Source organism: Hevea brasiliensis, chromosome 4 (assembly GCF_030052815.1).
Source record: "Hevea brasiliensis isolate MT/VB/25A 57/8 chromosome 4, ASM3005281v1, whole genome shotgun sequence".
NCBI lineage: Eukaryota > Viridiplantae > Streptophyta > Magnoliopsida > Malpighiales > Euphorbiaceae > Hevea > Hevea brasiliensis.
The window spans coordinates 104,302,182-104,322,211 of NC_079496.1; the positions used below are offsets into that span (position 1 = coordinate 104,302,182).

Genomic DNA, 20,030 nt, shown 5'->3' on the forward strand with positions numbered 1-20,030 from the left:
CTCATTTGATCTTATTATGATTTGTGGATGATTGTGAGAGTGAGCTGAGCTCTCAAATGGATTGGATTTTTATGTTTACAGGTCGAGTGAGCAAAAAACTCTCCGTTGGATGGTCTATATTATAGCCGGACTCTGTTTGGTTGTTTCCTTGAAATTGGGCCAAATATGGGTTTATGCTTGGGTTGAAAGATAATTGGGCTTACTACGGGCTTCGGTGGCCTTATGCTGACTCAAGTCTTAGTACCGGTCCGGCCCCCGAGTTCGGGTCGTGATATTTTAAATTTTAAAAAAATATATTATTTTGTCATTATATTTTGTCTTCGTTAAATTATTTAGTCCTCTTCAAATTTTCTGTTAGTCAATGCCTATCAAACTACTATTTAGCCATTTATTTTGGTGAAAGAAATTAGTTAGTCTATATATTTTAAAATACTACTATTTATTTTTTTTTATTTTAATAAAATTAATTAATTAGTCTATATATTTTGAAAACACAATATTTTTTAAAAAAACATTTTCAGATGAAAATGAAAATTTTATTGTATTGAGACTATATTTAAATTTACATTTTTTTTTAATTATTCAAGTATTTTCATTTAATTCTCTACGCATCATTTTTATATTTTCTCTACTGAAAATAATTTTTCTAGATTATTGCCTTAATTATTAGAGATTTATAAGAATTTATTAATCTTTTTATGCATATAGCTTGTATAAGTTTCTATTAAAAGAAAAAAATAGAGAGAGAATGAAAGAGAGAAAGGAGTAGATGCAAAAGAGAGAAATATGGGAGAGAGAAATAAAAGACGTAAAAGGGAATTGCGGTAAAAAAAAAAAAGTTGAGACTAAAAAGTTAACGAAACTAAATTATAGGGACTAACTAATGTATTTTTTAAAATATAGAAATCAACTAATTAATTTCACTAAAATAAATAGACTAAATAGTAGTTTAATTAACACTAAAATTCTTTGATTAATGGAAAATTTGATAGATAGACTATATAATTTAACGAAAATAAAAATATAAGAAATAAATAATATATATTTCAAAATATAAAGATTAAATAGTTAATTTTGTTAAAATATAAAGACTAAATAATAATTTTTCCTAATTTTAATGTAATCTTTTGCTTTTGTTTTAGATTTTTTTAAAGTTTATAAACAATTATGAAAAAAAAAGCTCGAGACTTTTTTTTATTTTAGTTCTTATAAATTAATTTGATTAAGTGTTTAACTATATTACCATATTTAATTTTTATAATTAAATTATATACTTAATTGTATTTATTCTCATATTCACAATAAAAATTTATTTTTATTGTAATAATTTAAATAAATTATTTACACTAATTTTAATAAACTTAAAATGATTTTTTATTAATTTTAATAAAATATTTGTATATAAATATTTGTTTATTTAATTTAAAACTAAATTGTATTGTAATATTGTTGGAATATATTTTAAGAGTATTATAATAAAATATTGAGTTAATATAATTTATTAGTTAAAGAAAATAATATAATATTTTTTTTAATTATTTTAATAATAAATATATTTATAACTATTTTTTTACTAAATCAATTACTTATAACCCCTTATAAATATTTTAATCAAATATATAATTACTTAAAATTTTAAATAATTATAAGCTCAAATATTTATAAACTAATTTTCATATATTAAAACAAATATTCTCATAGTGAAGATAAAGCAGTTTAAGTTATGATGTAACGGGCCATTTGATTTTTTTTTTTTTATTGAACTCAAGTTTAACAATCGTAAATTAAAAATTTACCTATAGATTTGTTTCATTATACACATTTTAATCAAATTTATATATAAATATTTAATGAAAAAATTACAATTTAGTTTTATATTTTAACAAGACTAATTATTTAATCTTTTTATTTTTAATTTGTTAAATTATTTAATTTTTCATTAATTTTTTCATTAGAAATTTTAATCCTAATTAAATTACTATTTATTTTATCTATTTAGTAAAATTAATTAATCTTTATATTTGAAAAAATATTATTAATTAGTCTAGTTTTATAAAACTAATTAGTTGGTCTTATATTTTAAAAAATATATTTCTAAATAAAAAAATATAAATTTTGTTGTGGAGAATAAATCTGAAATTTTTTTAAATTGTCTAAGTATTTTAATTTAATTTTTTAAACATTTTAGAATTTTTTTTATTGAGAAACAATACTTAATTAAGTATTACTTGATTTAGATCTCTAAATAATCAAAGTGAAAATTTAGGAAAATTAATTCCTTATAAAGAAAACACAAAAATGATTTTTAGGGAATTGAATGAAATTATATTTAAATAATTTTAAATAATATAAATTCAAATATAATTTCACGCAATAAAATTTTTATTTTTCATTTAGGAATGTTTTCTAAAATTATAAATAAATAAATTAATTTCACTAAAAAATCTTTGAGAAAATAAAATTAAAAATTTAAGAGTTTTCAAAATTAGAATCAAATTGAAGTAAACTTTTAATAAAATCAAAGGTTATTTTATTTTGAAGCGAATAGTAATTACTCCTAGTTAGATTATCCTCACCCAAAAAAAAATATATATAAATATAAACAATTGTCTAACTTGTTTTCTTTTTTAATCATAAAATGATGGATTGACTATCAAACTCCGAAGTCAAATTCTTAACCTTTAGTTCCACTCAACCTATGAACCTTTCATTATTGGAACAATTACAAAACTTTAAACAGGATCTGTTAGAAGCGCAGCATACTGACAATTATCATTCACTCGAGTTATAAATGCTTTCTTTCCAGAGCCTTTGGGTTACAACACAAAAAGATATTGTTGTGAAATTATTTACACCCTATGATGATTACCTAAAGGAAGAAGTGCAGCAAAGCATTACAGTGAAATGGACATCATCCAAGTCCTAATATCAGTCGTTCATCTCACATATAGCATCAGCAAAAGCAGTAACAAATTGGGCTTTTTGATGATCCAAAATTGAGATCCATTCATTGTAGACTTTGCCCCTTACGAAACCCGAGGCTGTCTACGTACCAGAGTTGCTTGATCTCAATATCATACCTTCTGCCTGCTAGAAGTAGTTCGGCTCGGATAAGGCGTTTCCAAGTAATTGTCTGGTTCATCTTCATCGTCAGATGATAGAAGGGATGATCCCATCCATGCCTTGAAACCTTCATTAACACGTCTTTCGACCTCTGGTGTGACTTCCAAAGTGTTTGCTTCCAACATTTCCAGACCAAGATTTTGGCCACTAAAATCACTCTCATCAAGAATTACAGCAGCTTTCCTTCTCAAAAAGAAGGCAGTTCCCGCGTATAAAATGACTAGTCCCCATGTGGCAATCTCATAGCACCAAAACAAAGGTAAGGAACAACTACTCCCTAGTGTCAGGAGGCTTGAACCAAGAAAGAGTGCAAGAAGACCAAAGATGACAGCGAAGACAATATTCAAAATTGACAGACAACGTGCTCCACCTATATAATCAGAAAAAGAAAGAAGATACTTAAATTAGTACAACTAGCTTAGCAACCATTACAACAGAGCACCATCATGATTGCAATGCAAGGCAAGATCAAGATCAAGAAAGTCTATTTCCTAACTTCTCAGCAGGACAAAGAATTAACTCATAACAAAAAGACACAGAATATCAGGCCATGTACCAGGATTAGCCAACACGCACGTTGCAGAGCTAATATTCCACGATCAAAAAACAGTTAAGGAAGACCAAATGCCAAAACGTGAAACACATTCCGGCGCTTTTTTTTTCCAGCTTTTAAGGTAAAAGCAATTATAATCAAGGTGTTAATTTGTTTTTAATTTACTATGTTATTCTCACCATTTGATTAGATCTTACAGATTCATCTAATGGTAATTATTATCCTTTTATCCTTCTGCTATGATATTTTTTGCTTTCTTGTCAAGAAGCCAAAGTTGATTAGATGAGAGTTTGCTTCCGTAACTTTATCACCTCACCAACAATCTATCAACTAATAGTTCGTCACTCTTTCTCTAACCTCATCAAGATCTCTGATTGTACTGATCAGTTTAAATGCCACTTTGTCATTTTGGTTTTATATGTTGCTATTCATTTGGTTAAGATTTCATGAAAGTGAAATAGTCTACATCTCCTTACCAAGCACCCATATAAATAGGGCAAAAACAATGAGAAAGAAGAAAGAAAGAAAGAAGAAGAAAAAGAATCTCCATTCAACCCTCTCTCTTCCAAAGGACCAATGAATCAAATATCATGAACTTGGGTGAGGATGGAGAGCATGTCGGTAGATATGAGCCTCAAGAGACTACTTGGCTAAAAGAAGCACCAGGCAAAAACATTAAAAATCAGAGAAAGGATTCACTGATCCTAAGAGACACTAGTTCATTGGTTGCATCTCACCGAGTCTTAATCTTTATAACCACAAAATTTCCTAATCATCATTTGCTGCTTGTCCCCTTGACAACTCTTTGGTGCAGGACAACCAACCAGATAATAAAAGGCATAGTAAAGCCACAAAGGAAAGTAGAAACCACATCACCAATGATTCCAACAAAACATATAAACATAGCTACTAGTAATGCAAACAATACAAGTGGTAATTTCCTTAGGGTAAATGTTATGAATCAGGGACAATCTACTGCTGGAGATAATGGTCCATGTCAGCTCAGAGTCTACTACAAAAGAAAGAAAAATGAGAGGGAAAGGTCCAACCAATCAGTTGTGGATGGGAAGGCTAAGGATGATTTAAAAGGCATCCAAATCCATTAGTTAGAAAAAGATGAACTTCAGTTGGTTAGAGAGGATTGGAAAAGGGATAACAACTGATAGTTTCAAGAGATGACGGCAGACAGCAGAATGCCTGAAAATAGGACAGAGTTGGAAGCAATAGGTTATCCAAAAGGGGTTTCATTGTATTCTGGCTGGAATGCCTGGTAGCACTGACTTTGGTCTTGCTATCTTATTGTAATTGAGTTTTATGAGCTCTAGTCTCCTCTTTTATTCTTATTCTCTTTTCTGGAATTGTTTATTTGGTTTCAATTGTTTGTCATGATCTTATTCCAGTCAAAATAAAGAATGTCCGCAATTTATCTCATTTGTCTTTGATTCTTGAATTCCTAACTCTATCAACTTGGTCCAACCTGCAATTTTTCTGTGAAGGCCAAAAACTCATAGGCAATCACAGGTGGATCTGATAGAAAGGTATTTAGCTGCTGTGGAAGAAGTCCTTCTCCAACTCAAGGGAGATTGAGAGCATTAATGATAGACAAATCAATGGGTTATGGGAGGAAATGGCAGAGGCAAGGAAACATCTAGATAAATTGGAAACCATCAAAGGATTACTCAACTCTTTGGTAAAAGGTAAGTCCACTACTAACGACTTGAAAGCTGGCACTGTTGCACAACTGTTAAGGGCCCTCGCGTAGGATCGAGTTAATGGACGATGAATAGGGTAATCCTCCTCAGATCGAGAAGACATTCCCTTGCTGATGTTCCTGCCTTTCCCTGAAGAACCTATTGTGATTGAAGGGAGAGCTCATTTGAGGGAGCTCTAAACCTCTAGATAATTTGTAAATAATTCTGCTTGCCTTGATTCATGAAATTGTTCTCTTTAAATAGAGATTACATATCAGCATTTTCCAAGATAGGAACCTATAATTAAGGAGCCTATAATCAAGGATTTTTATTTGAAATAAAAGACTTCTAAAAATATACATCTTAATCAAGACACCATTGAAAAATTATTTGCTGCCATCTTTGATGTTTTCCTTATTCAGTGCCTCGCGTCTCTTATATGCCTTTCCAATGAAAGCATCTGTAACATTACTCCCCTCCTGGAGAAAGAGCGTGTCCTCAAGCTCAAAGTGTGGATAAGCTTCTTTAAAATGTGTTACTGTCTCCCAAGTGGCGTCAGTTGAAGGCAGACCACACCACTGAACTAATATTTCCCATGTGCCACGATTCAGACGTGAACGGATAATATGGCAAGGAACAAGGATGACACGACCATCTTCTAAAGGTGGTAAGGATGGAGGAGTACTTGGTAGCTCCCCTTTAAATGCTTTTAGAAGTGAGACATGGAAAATATTATGAAGTTTACAATCAGATGGCAACTCCAATTGATAGGCAACTTGGCCGACCTTACGCAACACCTTAAAGGGTCCATAGAACTTTGGCCCATGCTTGTGGCGCAACTTGCCAGCAAGTGATTTCTGGCGATATGGATGTAAACGTAACCAGACTAGGCACTCAAGTGCAAACTCCAAATCACGATGCCCTTTGTCATTGTATGTTTTCATTCAATGTTGAGCTTGTTGCAATCGATGACAAATATCTTGTAAGACCATATCTCTATCCATCAAGGCTTGATCTACTGCTTCAACACAAGAGGAACCAACATCATAGTACAATAAACGGGGAGGGTCACACCCGTATACCACCTTAAAAGGAGAGGTCAAAAGAGAGGTTTGGAAGGAGGTGTTGTAACAGTACTCAGCCCATGGAATCCATTCCACCCATTTCTTTGGTTTATCACCAACAAAACAATGCAAGTAAATTTCAATGGTTCAATTAACCACCTCTGTTTGACTGTCCGTTTGTGGATGGTAAGCGGAAGAGAAAGCAAGCTTGGTACCACATAACCAAAAGAGCTCCTTCCAAAAAATACTCGTGAAAACAGCGTCCCTATCACATACTATAGATTCTGGTAGGCCATGCAACCGAACCACTTGCTCAAAAGAAATGTGAGCCACACTAATAGCTGTATAAGGGTGAGCCATTGGAATGAAATAAACATATTTTGAAAACCGATCAACAATAACAAATAACACAGATTTTCCCCATGACTTTGGCAAGCCATCAATGAAATCCATTAGAGATGTCAGCCCAAATCTGTGTAGGAATGTCGAGAGGTTGGAGTAAACCGGCAGGACTCAAATGCTCGGTTTTATTACGCTGACATATAGGGCATGCTACAACGTAATCCCTTATCTTTGATTTCATACCCTTCCAATAAAAATCATGGCATAGTCACTGCAATGTCTTATTGACTCCTTCATGGGTGGTATCATGAAAATTAGATAATAGCGGTGCAATTAATGGAGAAGATGGTAAAAGATAAACTCTGTTTTTATAGAGGATTAAGCCATCTTGCAAGGTCCACGAAGTGCCCAATTCTCCTGCTGCCACCTTAGTTCACAAATCCTGAAGCGATTTCTGATTCAGCAATTTCCTTTCGAATCTCATCAAAAAATAGAACCTGTAGTTGAAGAATGGCACACAACATCCCTTCTTCCTCAGTTCGGCGGGATAGTCCATCTGCGGCTCTATTTAAGTGACCTGCTTTATATTCGACTCTAAAATAAAAACCCATTAGTTTGCTCACCCAATGCTGTTGGGGCGAGGTGGAGAGCCTTTGATCGAACAAATATTTTATACTATAGTGATCTGTGAAGATAAGGAATGATCTCACCCATAAATATGGACGCCAATGTTGGACTGCCTTGGCTAACCCGATTAATTCTCTTTCATAGGTTGGTAGTTTAAAATGCCTTGCTACCAATTTTCTACTAAGAAATGCAATGGGATGGCCATGTTGTTGAAGAACTACCCCAATTCCTCCACCGGAGGCTTCACATTCCACAATGAATTCATCGGCAAAATTTGATAGCTGTAAAACTCGTACAGCCGCAAGGGCGTGCTTAAGGTTGGTAAAGGAAGCCAAAGCTGATTCGGTCCAGTGGAAGGAGTTGCGTTTCAGCATACTGGTCAAGGGAGCTGCAATCTGGCCATAATTGTGAATGAATTTCTGGTAGTACCCAGCCAACCTAAGAAAACCACGAAGAGCAGTTGTGGATTGTGGTTGTGGCCATTCGATGACAGCCTAAATTTTGCTAGAATCGACTGATACACCTGTACTAGAAATAACATGTCCGAGGTATGCTACTTGCATCTCCCCAAAGGAGCATTTGGACCTTTTAAGAAATAAATAGTGAGCTCACAATAAGTCAATAACCATCCAAATGTGAATCAAGTGTTCATCCCATGTTTTACTGTAAATTAAGATATCTTCGAAGAAAACTAGAACAAATTGACGAAGGTGCTTACGGAATACCTCATTCATGAGAGCTTGAAAAGTTGAGGGGGGGCGTTAGTTAGCCCGAAGGGCATTACCAAGAACTCGAAGTGCCCATGATGAGTGCGAAAAGCTATTTTCTGAATGTCAACAGGATCCATTTGAATTTGGTGGTAGCTGGATCGAAGATCAAATTTAGTGAAATATTGCGCCCCATGAAGCTCATCAAGCAATTCTTCCACTACCGGAATGGGAAATTTGTCCTTGACCATCCAAGCATTGAGCTCTTTGTAATCCACACAAAAGCACCATGTCCCATCTTGCTTGCGAACCAACAATACAGGTGAAGAGAACGGAGATCTACTGGGACGGATGATGCCTTGTTGAAGCATTTGGTCACATTGTTTCTCGATTTCATCTTTCTGCAAGTGGGGATAGCGATAAGGCCACACCACCACAAGACCTGATCCGGGCTGTAAACAGATGCGATGGTCATAAACTCGAAGTGGCAGAAGCCCTATTGGTTCAAAAAACAAATCACTTAAGTGTTCCAGTAACTAGTCTAGCCTGTTATTGAGGTTCTTTTCCCCCTGTAACAAGTGCACTCGATGCCCCATTTTATTCTATTGATCTTCGAGAGTGATGGATTTTCCTTGAAGCTCAAAACTCATAGTGAGAGAAGTGAAATTCTAGAGAATTGGTCCCAAAATTTGGAGCCATTTGACACCTAAGACAACATCAAATCCATCCAAAGGAATAACAAAGAAGTAGGCCATAAAATGATTATTAGCAACATAAAATGATAACGATTGACAAATGCCTTTGCTGGGCACTTTTTCTCCATTAGCAACTGAGACACTTAGCTCGAGGATGGATAGTTAGGCTGAGGCGTTTGGCTGCTGAGCAACTTATGAAATTATGGGTGCTACCCGAGCCTACCAAACCCAGTAGGGAATGACCCTTCATTACGGCTTGTAGTTGCATGGTCCGCATATTTTGTATTCCTATAATTGCATGCAAGGAAATTTCCGGCTCTCCTATCTCAGCTTGATGGTGATCTAGTGCATCCTCGTCAGGGTCGGCTACTTCCAACCAAAATAATTTTTTGCATTGATGCCCGAATGTATATTGTTCATCACAATTATAGCATACGCCTTTGGCTCGCCTCTCTGCCAATTCTGCTCTGCTTAGCTTTTTAACAAAAGGGGTTGTAACACTTCCAACACTGCCGGTACCTGACGGTGCTAGTTGTGATGTGTTTTTGGAGGTGCGACCCAATGACAAAGGTGGTGATGATTGCTGGTTTGTAATTATGGTAGTCCCTCGCTTGTTGGTTTCGAACCGATCAAGTTGTTGTCGCCTCTCACATGCCCTTGCTAAATTCAATGCAGTTACCAAGTGGGTGGTGGTTGTAGTTCTACATCCATTCTAATGGTCTCAAGTAATCTAGCCGTGAAGAGGTCTACCAGTTTGATCTGATCAAACAGTGGATGCTCTGGCTAATAAAGACTAGAATTGACGTTGATACTCTTCCACGGTACCTATTTGTTTCAAATTCACGAGCTCACCTAGAGGGTTGCTTTGCAAAGGTGGTCCAAAGCGCAGGTTGTAGTAATCCTTAAAGGTGTTCCATGTTAATCCCAGCTCCTCCTGCTCTAGTTTATAGAACCATAATTGAGCTTCTCCTATCATATGAAATGCTGCTAGTCCCACCTTGTTTGCCTCCAAAGTTTGTTGATTGTAAAAAAATTGTTCACATCGATGGGGCCACACCAAGGGATCATCGGACCCATTGAAGGAAGGAAAATCTAGTTTTGCATATCAGGGTACTATCAACCCTCCTTGTCGTACTTTTGATCTTTCCCCTCTTGGCTATGGGAAGGGAACATGGTTGTTACTACCAAACATACCATCTTCTTCCTGTGTTGTTTTCTTGCTCGAAGATTTGAAGAATTCCAATAGCTGTCATGACAACTCATCAATGCGGGATTCTACTCGTGCGTGGGATTCCTGCATTTTCTGAACACAAGTACTGGTTTCCTGCATAAATGTTTCAACTTTATCATGCCACTTAGGATCACCCATTTTGTTCGACCCTGATACCAAGTTGTTAAGGGCCCTCGCGTAGGATAGAGTTAATGGACAATGAACATGGTAGTCCTCCTCACATCGAGAAGACGTTCCCTTGCTGATGTTTCTGCCTTTCCTTGAAGAACCTATTGTGATCGAAGGGAGAGCTCGTTTAAGGGAGCTTTAAACCTATAGATAATTTGTAAATAATTCTACTTGCCTTGATTCATGAAATTGTTCTCTTTAAATAGAGATTACATAACAACATTTTCCAAGATAGGAACCTATAATTAAAGAGCCTATAATCAAGGATTTTTATTTGAAATAAAATACTTCTAAAAATAAACATCTTAATCAGGAAACCATTGAAAAATTATTTGCTGCCATCTTTAATGTTTTCCTTATTCAGTGCCTCGCGTCTCTTATATGCCTTTCCAATGAAAGCATCTGTAACAACAACCTTCATTTATTCTCCAAGGTAAATCCTCTACCTATCATCCACACTTGCAGCAACCGCCAGCTGAAGCTCTAAAGTTATCTGCAAAGCATGTTGAATTGCCAAGTTTTGATGGCCAAGACCCTATTTGATGGTACTTCATAACACATCACACTCAGGACACTGCCAAAAGCACCCATGGCTATGGTTTGCATGGAGGGTGCCACATTGCATTGGATTTGGATGTGATGGCCCAATAACGGCCTCCTAAAATGACTTGGTAACAGATGTCTGTACAATTGTTGATCAAGTGACATGTTACGATACCATTGCAAGAAAACTTGTGTCCCACATTAAAAGTATGGGATTTCAATGTGAAGTACATATAGACTTAGGTTCTCCAACCTCAATAACTAGCTTTTAAGATGTGATTCTCCTAAGTTCGTATCAATGGTATCAGAGCCGACTGTCATGGATGATACAAATTCAAGAGAAGACTTGAGGGCACTATTCCAAGAAGTACAAGCATTGACTGAAGCAAGAGTAGCACAGGCTGAATCAAGGATGAAAGATCGAATCAAGCAATCAAAGTCAAAACTGGAATCTCAATTGCAAAACTTGTCTCATCAATTACAAGAGTTCATTTAGGGAACCTACAAGAGCCGAGGCAAGAAAACAGACAGCAACTCAGGTAGTAGTAACAACTATGAAGGTAGCAACAATAGGATTGATGGGAAAACAAAAGCGAGACCCAAGGCAAGGGTAGTACCAAGGTATAAGAAGTTGGATTTTCCAACATTTGATGGATCCGAAGATCCGTTGATTTGGTTACACCAATGTGGACAATTTTTTTCAAACCAATGGACGCCAGAAATAGATAAGGTAAACCTCGCAACATTCCATATGGCAGGAAAGGCACAACTTTAGTTCTACATATTAGAACAAGAAGAACCTAAACTATCATAGAACACATTCAAAGAATATTTCAATTTGAGATTCCAGCCTCCACTTAGTAGCAATCCTTCAGGCAAATTGGCAAACTTGAAGCAGATAGGAATGGTTGAAGAGTACCAACGTCAGTTCCAGAACCTTCTAGCTCATGCAAACAGTTCGAGCATATCAACAAGTTGATTTGTTTACTGCAAGATTGACAGATTCAATCCAGATTGATGTAGAGATACAAAATCCCACGAGCTAGGTGGCAACTATGAACCTAGCAAGAGCTTTTGAAAGGAAATGGCAGCTAAAAGAAAATTGGACAAATTCATGGTCCAATACAAGAACACCACCTACTTCATCAATTCTACCTGTAACCAAAGCTACTGCCAACAAGGCCATTAGCACATTACAGAATTTCAGTTTAGGAAGTGTTTTATCTCCCTTTATTAAAAGATTGAACCATCAAGAGATGCCTAAGCAAAGAACAAAGGGGCTTTGTTATAATTGTGATGAACCATATTCCTCCGGACATCAATGCAAGAAGTTATTTTGGTTGAAGATGGATAATTCAGAGGAAGCAACGGGACAAAGGGACTATGAATGATCCATAGTCTTATCCTACTGTTGAGCTTAAGGACAAACTCTTTCTCCAGAAAGGAGAGTAATTTTATGAATGCATTTGTGGATAAGACTTATGCAAAACGTGATCCACAAGAGATTCCAGTCAATGGTGATAAGAATGGCAACAAATAAATTAGCATCAAAGATGGATTCAGCAACAACAATAACTAATTATTAGTAGAAATAAATATTCCAATTAAGTTATTACTCTAATTATCAGAGCCGTCCACTATGACTCCCAGTTGCAATCGTGCGGCACAGGTGGCGACGCCGGAATTGCAGTGTTCGCCTGGGGCTAAATTAAACTAGCGCAAAGCCAACTTGTGTGGATGCTAGGGCTACAGAACGTAGTGGAATGTTATAATCCCTTTACAAGAAAACTTCTATCCCACATTAAAAGAATGGGATTTCAATATGGGGTATAAGGCTTGGGCTCTCCAACCTCGATAGCTCGCTTTTGGGGTGTAATTCTCCTAAGTTCATATCAATATGATGGCAAATCCTTAAGAACGGTTAGCCACAGTACAACAATAAGGCTCTGTCGATGATTTCATCGACATTTTTGTAGCTCAACCTGCTCAAGTTCCTAGATTGTCTAATTAAAAAAAATACTTGAGATATTTTTTAAATGGATTAAAGGATTTCTTAAATAGATTAAAGGATTAGTTTCGGACTAGGAATCGCACACAAGATTCAACGAACATCTTTCATACATGACCCTTGCCCGTGAAATTGAAAGAGAGTTGCAATTTAATTCGGGAATCAGAAGAGGAATGAAGATGACGATAGAAGGTTCCTCTAAATGGGCTTCGGTTCATGGGTTAGGCCCATGGACTTTGACTTCCACCTACCGTAAGCCTTATATTTCTCAACCCAGGCCTTTACTTCCAACTCTCGCCCTCAATGCAATAATAAAACCCAAGACAGACAACCCACAACAAACCAACACCTCACCAATCCTTCTTCCTCGCTGATTCAATCCAGACCTCTTTAAATTACACTTCGCACCAAGGGAACTAGCCAATATTCACATCAAGAATTTCTGGACCCATGTGCCAAAGGTCTTTGCTATGAATGTAAGGAACCCTTCAACCCTCTCCATGAATGTCCAAACAAAACCTTACTTGCCTTAATCCTAGGCAATGATGAACCATTGATCGTCGAGGGGGAGCATGGTTTGATAGAAATAGAGGAACTGGTGGTACTAGTAAAGATTTCGAATAAGGCTCACTTTACATAACTTAAACTTCCTTTCCACTTCGTTGGTGGTATTTCCTGTCCAAAAACTATAAAGTTGAAAGAGATAATCAAAGGAGTACCAGCGGTGTTGATGATAGATAGCAGAGTAAGTCATAATTTTGTCTTTGTTGATATGGTAAAACAATTGAATTTGCAAGTAGAACCAACACAGACCTTCTAAGTAAGATTGAGAGATGGACATTGTGCCTCATCAACGAGCATTTGCAAAACATTTCACTAGAGTTGCAATCTCTCAAATTGCATATTGAGAGCTATGTCTTTCCACTTGGAGGCAAGGATATTCTTCTAGGAGTGGTTTGGCTCAAGAATTTGGGGGATGTCAGAAGTAATGGGGCTACAATGCCTATGTCATTTTAGAATAGCGGTAATCTTATTACTTTAGATCCTTCTTTAACTAAAGCAACGGTCTTTGTATCTACCTTTCAGAAATTGACAGACTTGGTGTCATATGCATTGATGTGGGAATATACTTATACGCTAAATATGTTCCCTACAACAAAATTAAATCTTATGCAACAATATGGTATCCAACAACTCGATAAATTTTCTTTCATTTTTTGGTGATGCCACTTCTTTACCACCACACTAAACAACAGACCATGTAATAACGTAGTATCCAAGGTCTACTCCAATAAGTGTCCATCCTTATAGATTCCAATAATCCATGAGATGCTAGATGAGTTTTTTGGCTCAGCGTATTTCTCTAAACTCAATCTAAAGTCTAGTGATCACTAGATTCAGATTTCCTCTGCCGACGTGCCAAAAACAACTTTCAAAACTCACTCTAAACACTAGGAGTACTTGTTCCACCTTCATCTATGTCGCTTTGTTCTCATCTTTTTTTATGATATTCTACTCTACAACAAAAGTTGGAAAGACCACTTGAAACATATGGAATTGGTGTTGCAATTGTTAAAAGATAATCAGTTCATGATAAATAAGAAGACATGTTCTCTAGGCCGCACCACGTTCAATTATTTAGGCCAAATTATTTCATCCCATGAAGTGAGATGGATCCAAAAAAAATAGTGCAATTGTTAACTAGCCTAGGCCCAAATCACTTATAGCAGTCCATAACTTTCTTAGGCTCATAGGTTATTATCACCAGTTCATCAAAGGGTGCCTGTCGATAGCTCAACCTTTAAACCATCTAATAAAGAAAGATGTCTAGGGTAGATTGGCCAAGAATCCTCAAGCCAAACAATCTTTTGAGGCTCTTAAGATAGCTCTTACTTCCTCCCATTTTCTCATGTTGCTTGACTTCTCAAAGCTATTTGTTTTGGGATGTGACACTTCTTAAAATGGCATTGGAGCAGCCCTCATGCAAAATCGACATCCAATTGCTTATTTTAGCGAGGCCTTGTCTCCTTGCACCCTTGCTAAATCTACGTATGATAAAGAACTAATGGCATTGGTTCTAGCCGTTCATCAATGGAGACCATACTTGGACAACAATTCCTTGTCCCCACAAATCATAGGAGTCTTCGACACCTCCTACAACAACAGGTGACCACACCAACACAACAACATTGGGTTGCTAAGTTATTAGGGTGTGATCTTCAATTTCAATACAAAACAAGGGTGTCTGATAAAGTGGCAAATGCTCTTTCCCACCAAGATGAAGACATGGAATGCTATACCATTTCTAAAACTCTATGGTTGAAGTTGGATGAAATTGATATGGAAATTCAACAGGACCCTCACTGGCGAAAGGTGTTTGTTGAACTACAATAGGATCCTTCTTCACATGGCAATTTTTCCCTCGTTTACAACCGCTTGTACTACAAAAGCAGGTTAGTAATTCTAGAAAATTCTCAATGGGTTTCTAAGTTGATTACTGAGTTCCATTCTATACCAATTGTGGCCACTCTAGCGTTTATCAAACTTATAGATATTTAGCACTAAATCTTTATTGTCAAGGGATGATGAAATTAGTATGTCACTTTGTGGCTTCTTGTTAGACTTGTCAAAAGGTTAAATACGAAACTCTCCCAACCTTAGGGTTGTTGCAGCCATTGCCTATACCAAGATGATTTGGGAAGACATACAATGGATTTTATGATCGGACTACCATGGTCTCAAGGACGGGACTGTATTGTGGTTGTGATTGACAGGCTATCAAATATGGGAATTTTTTTGAGTTTGAAGCATCTTTATAATGCAAAAACTGTGGCTGAATTATTTATTAGTAATGTGGTGAAATTACATGGTATTCCAAGGTCAATAGTCAATGACAGGTACCCTCTGTTCCTTATTAATTTTTGGGTTGAATTGTTAAGATCGCAAGGCACTGAGCTCAAGATAAATAGACGGCCAAACCAATGTCCTTAATAGAGCCCTTGAAACCTACTTGAGGTGTTATTGCATTAGAACAACCAACAAGCACAAATGGCTACTGTGGGCAAAAATTTTCGTATAACACAAGTTATCATATAGCGGCTGGTATGACTTCATTTCAAGTAGTTTATGGCAAACACCCTCCTACAATTATCGATATTTACCCAATGAAACGAGGGTGGAAGAAGTAGCACAGGCTTTGGTGGACTGCGATAAGATTCAACAACAATTAAAATTTAATTTACAACAAGCATAGACTAAAATGATTCAATAAGCAAACAAGCACCGTCGAGATGTTTAATATAACATTGGGGACACTGTTTCTCAAGCGACGTCCTCACCGCTAGCACTCTCTCCATACTAGGGTCAATCAAAAGCTCTCAGCCCGCTATTATGGACCTTACAAAGTAATACAGAAAGTGGGGTCTGCCACCTACCACTTGCTGCTTCCTAAAGGGACTTGTATTCATCCCACCTTCTATGTTTCACTATTAAAACATTAGTGAATTGCCCATTGACATGGCAAGTGAATACACCTAAGGAAAATTTGCAATGAAAGGCAATGCAGCTAGATGGCAAGAAAAATGAGCATGTTTTCGTTAAGTGGAAAGGCAGGCCAATGGAGGATGTGACATGGATGGATGACGTGGATCTTCGAAACCAGTTTCTTGGCTTCAGCCTCGAGAACAAGGTGGTTGTTCAAGAGGGTGGCAAGATTTTGAATCAGGGACAAAGTACTGCTCGAGATAATGGTCCAGGTCAGCTAAGAGTCTACTACAAAAGGAAGAAAAATGATAGGGAAAGGTCCAGCCAATCAGTTGCATATGGGAAGGCTAAGGTAAGGATGATTTGACACGCATCCAAATCCATTAGTTAGAGAAGATGAACTTCAGTTGGTTAGAGAGGATTGGAAAGGGGATAAAAACTGATAGTTTCAAGAGACAAGGGCAGACAGGAGAAGCCTACAAATAGGGGAGAGTTGGAAGTAATAGGGGATCAAAAGGGTTTTCGTTGTATTCTGGCTGGAGTGCCTGGAAGCAGTGACTTTGGTCCTGCTATCTTAGTGTAATTGAGTTTTGTGAGCTGAAGTCTCCTATTTTATTCTTATTCTCTTTTCTTGAATTGTTTATTGGCATTCGATTATTTGTTTATGATCTTATTCCAGTTGAAATAAAGATTTTCTGCAATTTATCTCATTTGTCTTTGATTCTTGAAACCCTAAATCTATCATTATATCCGAGCAGCGCTTGCTAATTTTTCTTCCTGTTTCTCTCAAACTTCACAGACTATTTTGAGCTGGGGTGTCACATAATTACAGGTGTAACTAAAATGATGTATTTACCACCATAATGTGACAAATAAATGTCTCTATTTACCACCATACTGTGACAAATAAATGTCTTTATTTACCAGCATACTGTGATAAATACATGTCTGACACTGTAAAGAGCAATAGCAACAGCCAACAATTCCAACAGCAAGAAAATAGCAAAAGTGCCCACATATTTGAGATCTTTCCTTCTTTCTTTTTATTTAACAACTAATAATGCTAAAACAATGCTAAAATCTAATTTCTTTTTATTTCAGATCTAGCATGCCAAGCCTATGGTAAAATGATGTTAGCAATTTAGCATTGAGTCAAAACAGTTAGAACATACCCCTTTTTGAAGCACAGTAATTATTTTCAACCACCTTTAAGCATCCATGTCTTGCTGGAGCAGAATATGCAACAGTTATCCCTACATCATGAACATAACCATGAGATAATGAAAAATAGACAACATTAGACCAACAAGCTGCCAACCTAGATTTAAAATTCTTCCACCCCAAACGCCAAGCAAAGGGCATTCATAGATCAAGTCAAACCACAAGTGCCCTCCACTTACAGAATATGTGTGTTCATATCATTGGGATGATATAATTGGGATCTTTCATTGACATCGACAACACAACCAACAAACACCCCCCCCCCCCCCCCCCCCCAACCCCCTTTTCCGTTGTTCAACAAAAAGGAATGCATTTATGCTTCTGCATCTCAGTTATTTGCCAATTAGCTCCAAGATCAGCCATAATTAAATTATTAAAACCATATCCTACACAAAAATAACGAAGATTGAGACCTAAAACAAGCAAGAAAGTTAAGGCCACTTTTTCAACCTTTGCTTGGGTCACAAAAACGTGTCTTCATATTTGAAAAGAACATCTTGATATCACATCAGGCAACACCATGAACTACCATTTTCCTTTTGACAATTAAGACATTTTTTTAAACAACATCTGAGTTTCATGATGCATGAAAAAATCTAGAATAAGCCATTTTTGTATTTAATACAAATTTGGGAAACAAGTTACCAGATTCATCAAGGATGACAAATATTACTTGGTAATCGTTAATTTATCAACAATGGGGCGCTAACAGAAATAAAACCCTTAAAGCTATCACAAGTTTCTAATTTAGGTTCTCTTCAATTTCAACAAGGCAAACAGAAGCTAAACATAAAACCCTCAGCTTTATGAGCAGCTGAACAGAATAACTTTAAGCAAAGAAAATAAAAAAGAATCCCATACCAGCTCCAAGATAGGTAACTGATGCCAAGAAAATAATCATCGAGGGAACAAACACAACCATCCAGTAATAATCAACGGTCTCCTGATCTGTGAGATAAAACGCACCAGGAAACAGATCGGAATCACCTCCCTTCACATTTATAGGAAGAGGCTGGAGTCTCCGGTCACTGCAAAAAGGCCTCTTCCCACTGTCACCAGGAAACACAATCTTCAAGCTCACAACAGCGCATATGAGAATCATCAAGCAAATGACAGCCACAATTCCCATTAACACTGGCCTTTGAAGCTTAACCCATGCTTTGTCTTCCTCGCGAAGGCTCTCGTACTCGTGCTTAGGCATGAAAGCTTGACGCAAAGCGTCACCCAGAATCGCCATTGGATCTAGCAGGAGAGAAAATTTAATAGGATTCCAAGGTGAATGAAAACAAAAGGCAGGCACGTGATTGTATTCTGTTTATTTATAAGTTGGGTAAAAATTAAAATCCAGATAGGGTTTTTCTTGTAGTGTTGCGCACGAATATACGACACTGAAAATTGGTCGCTTCGAGAATCGAAATATGCTTCGTGGAACCAAGAACCAGCTCTAATCTGAGGAAACCCTAGGATCCATGAAGTAGCTGATCCTCGTTGAGCCGGAAATGGGTACAAATGCGAAGCCTTTGGTTTTGGAATTTGAGAAATTTGGAGGAATGGTGGAGTTTTTGTTGGAATCAGATGATTTAAGGGGGGAAAGGTGAAGTAGAGAGAGGAGTTTCGTGTGATGTTGGGCCGTTGCTTTCCCCCTTGGTTGGGTGCACTACTTTGCCAACTTATGCTGCGGTATTTGGCAGGTTTTCCTGAGCGGCGGCGCGTAGTGAAGTAATGCAGTGTTCGTGGTTTTCCGAATCGAAAAAATTTTAACAAAAATAATTAATTAAAATTAAAAAAATAGTACTATAATAATCATACTATATATTTTTAAATATATTGATTTTTGTAAACGTACATTATAAATTTTTTACACTCATTATATATTAATTATTATCATGATATTATAATAATTTTTCATTTTTGATATATATATATATATTATAATATTTATTATTTTTAGATTAAAATAAAAATAAAAGTGTATAATTGTAAATAAAAAATTTTAGCGATAAAATTTATTATTATAATATAATAAAATTCTAAGTGTTAAATATAATATAATTCTAAGTGTTCTATAAATATATAAATTAAGCTATTTATTATTTTATTGTTCATGTATTTTGATATTAAATTCTTTCAATAACAAAATATTGAGTTTATCAATATTAATTAGCTTTTAATATTTTATAATTTTTATAAAATATATATAATTAACATGAAAAATTTGAAATTTTCTAACATTATTTATGAGTTTTTACGTATAATAGTAAAATAAATTCAATATTAATCATTTTTTGTTCCTTGTTATTTTTTATTCAATTTTTTAATTTTATTTGATAAAATTAACTATGTATACTTATATCAATAAAGTATCAATATTATTATTTTTTATTTGATATATAATATTTTATATAATTTCATATTTTCTTATGATATGGAGAGAAAAACTTTAAAAATAAGATTGAAAAATATAGTAATAATAACAGTATAGCGGGCAATGGAAAAAGCATCTAAAGATCCTAAAGCATTTATTCATATATAGGTACATTTGAAGAGCATAGCAAGATAGACATAAGCTCAAGG

General features: G+C 35.8%; 1 protein-coding gene across 1 annotated transcript; it reads right to left on the reverse strand.

Moving 5' to 3' along the window:
* Window positions 1–2,744: 2,744 nt before the first annotated feature.
* On the reverse strand, window positions 2,745–19,232 carry LOC110644143 (uncharacterized). The gene is made up of 3 exons (XM_021796786.2): window positions 18,318–19,232; window positions 17,408–17,488; window positions 2,745–3,493 (listed from the first exon to the last, which is right to left on the reverse strand). The coding sequence occupies exons 1-3, from the start codon at window positions 18,691–18,693 to the stop codon at window positions 3,075–3,077; spliced, it is 876 nt and encodes a 291-aa protein (XP_021652478.1). The 5' UTR covers window positions 18,694–19,232; the 3' UTR covers window positions 2,745–3,074.
* Window positions 19,233–20,030: the final 798 nt, after the last annotated feature.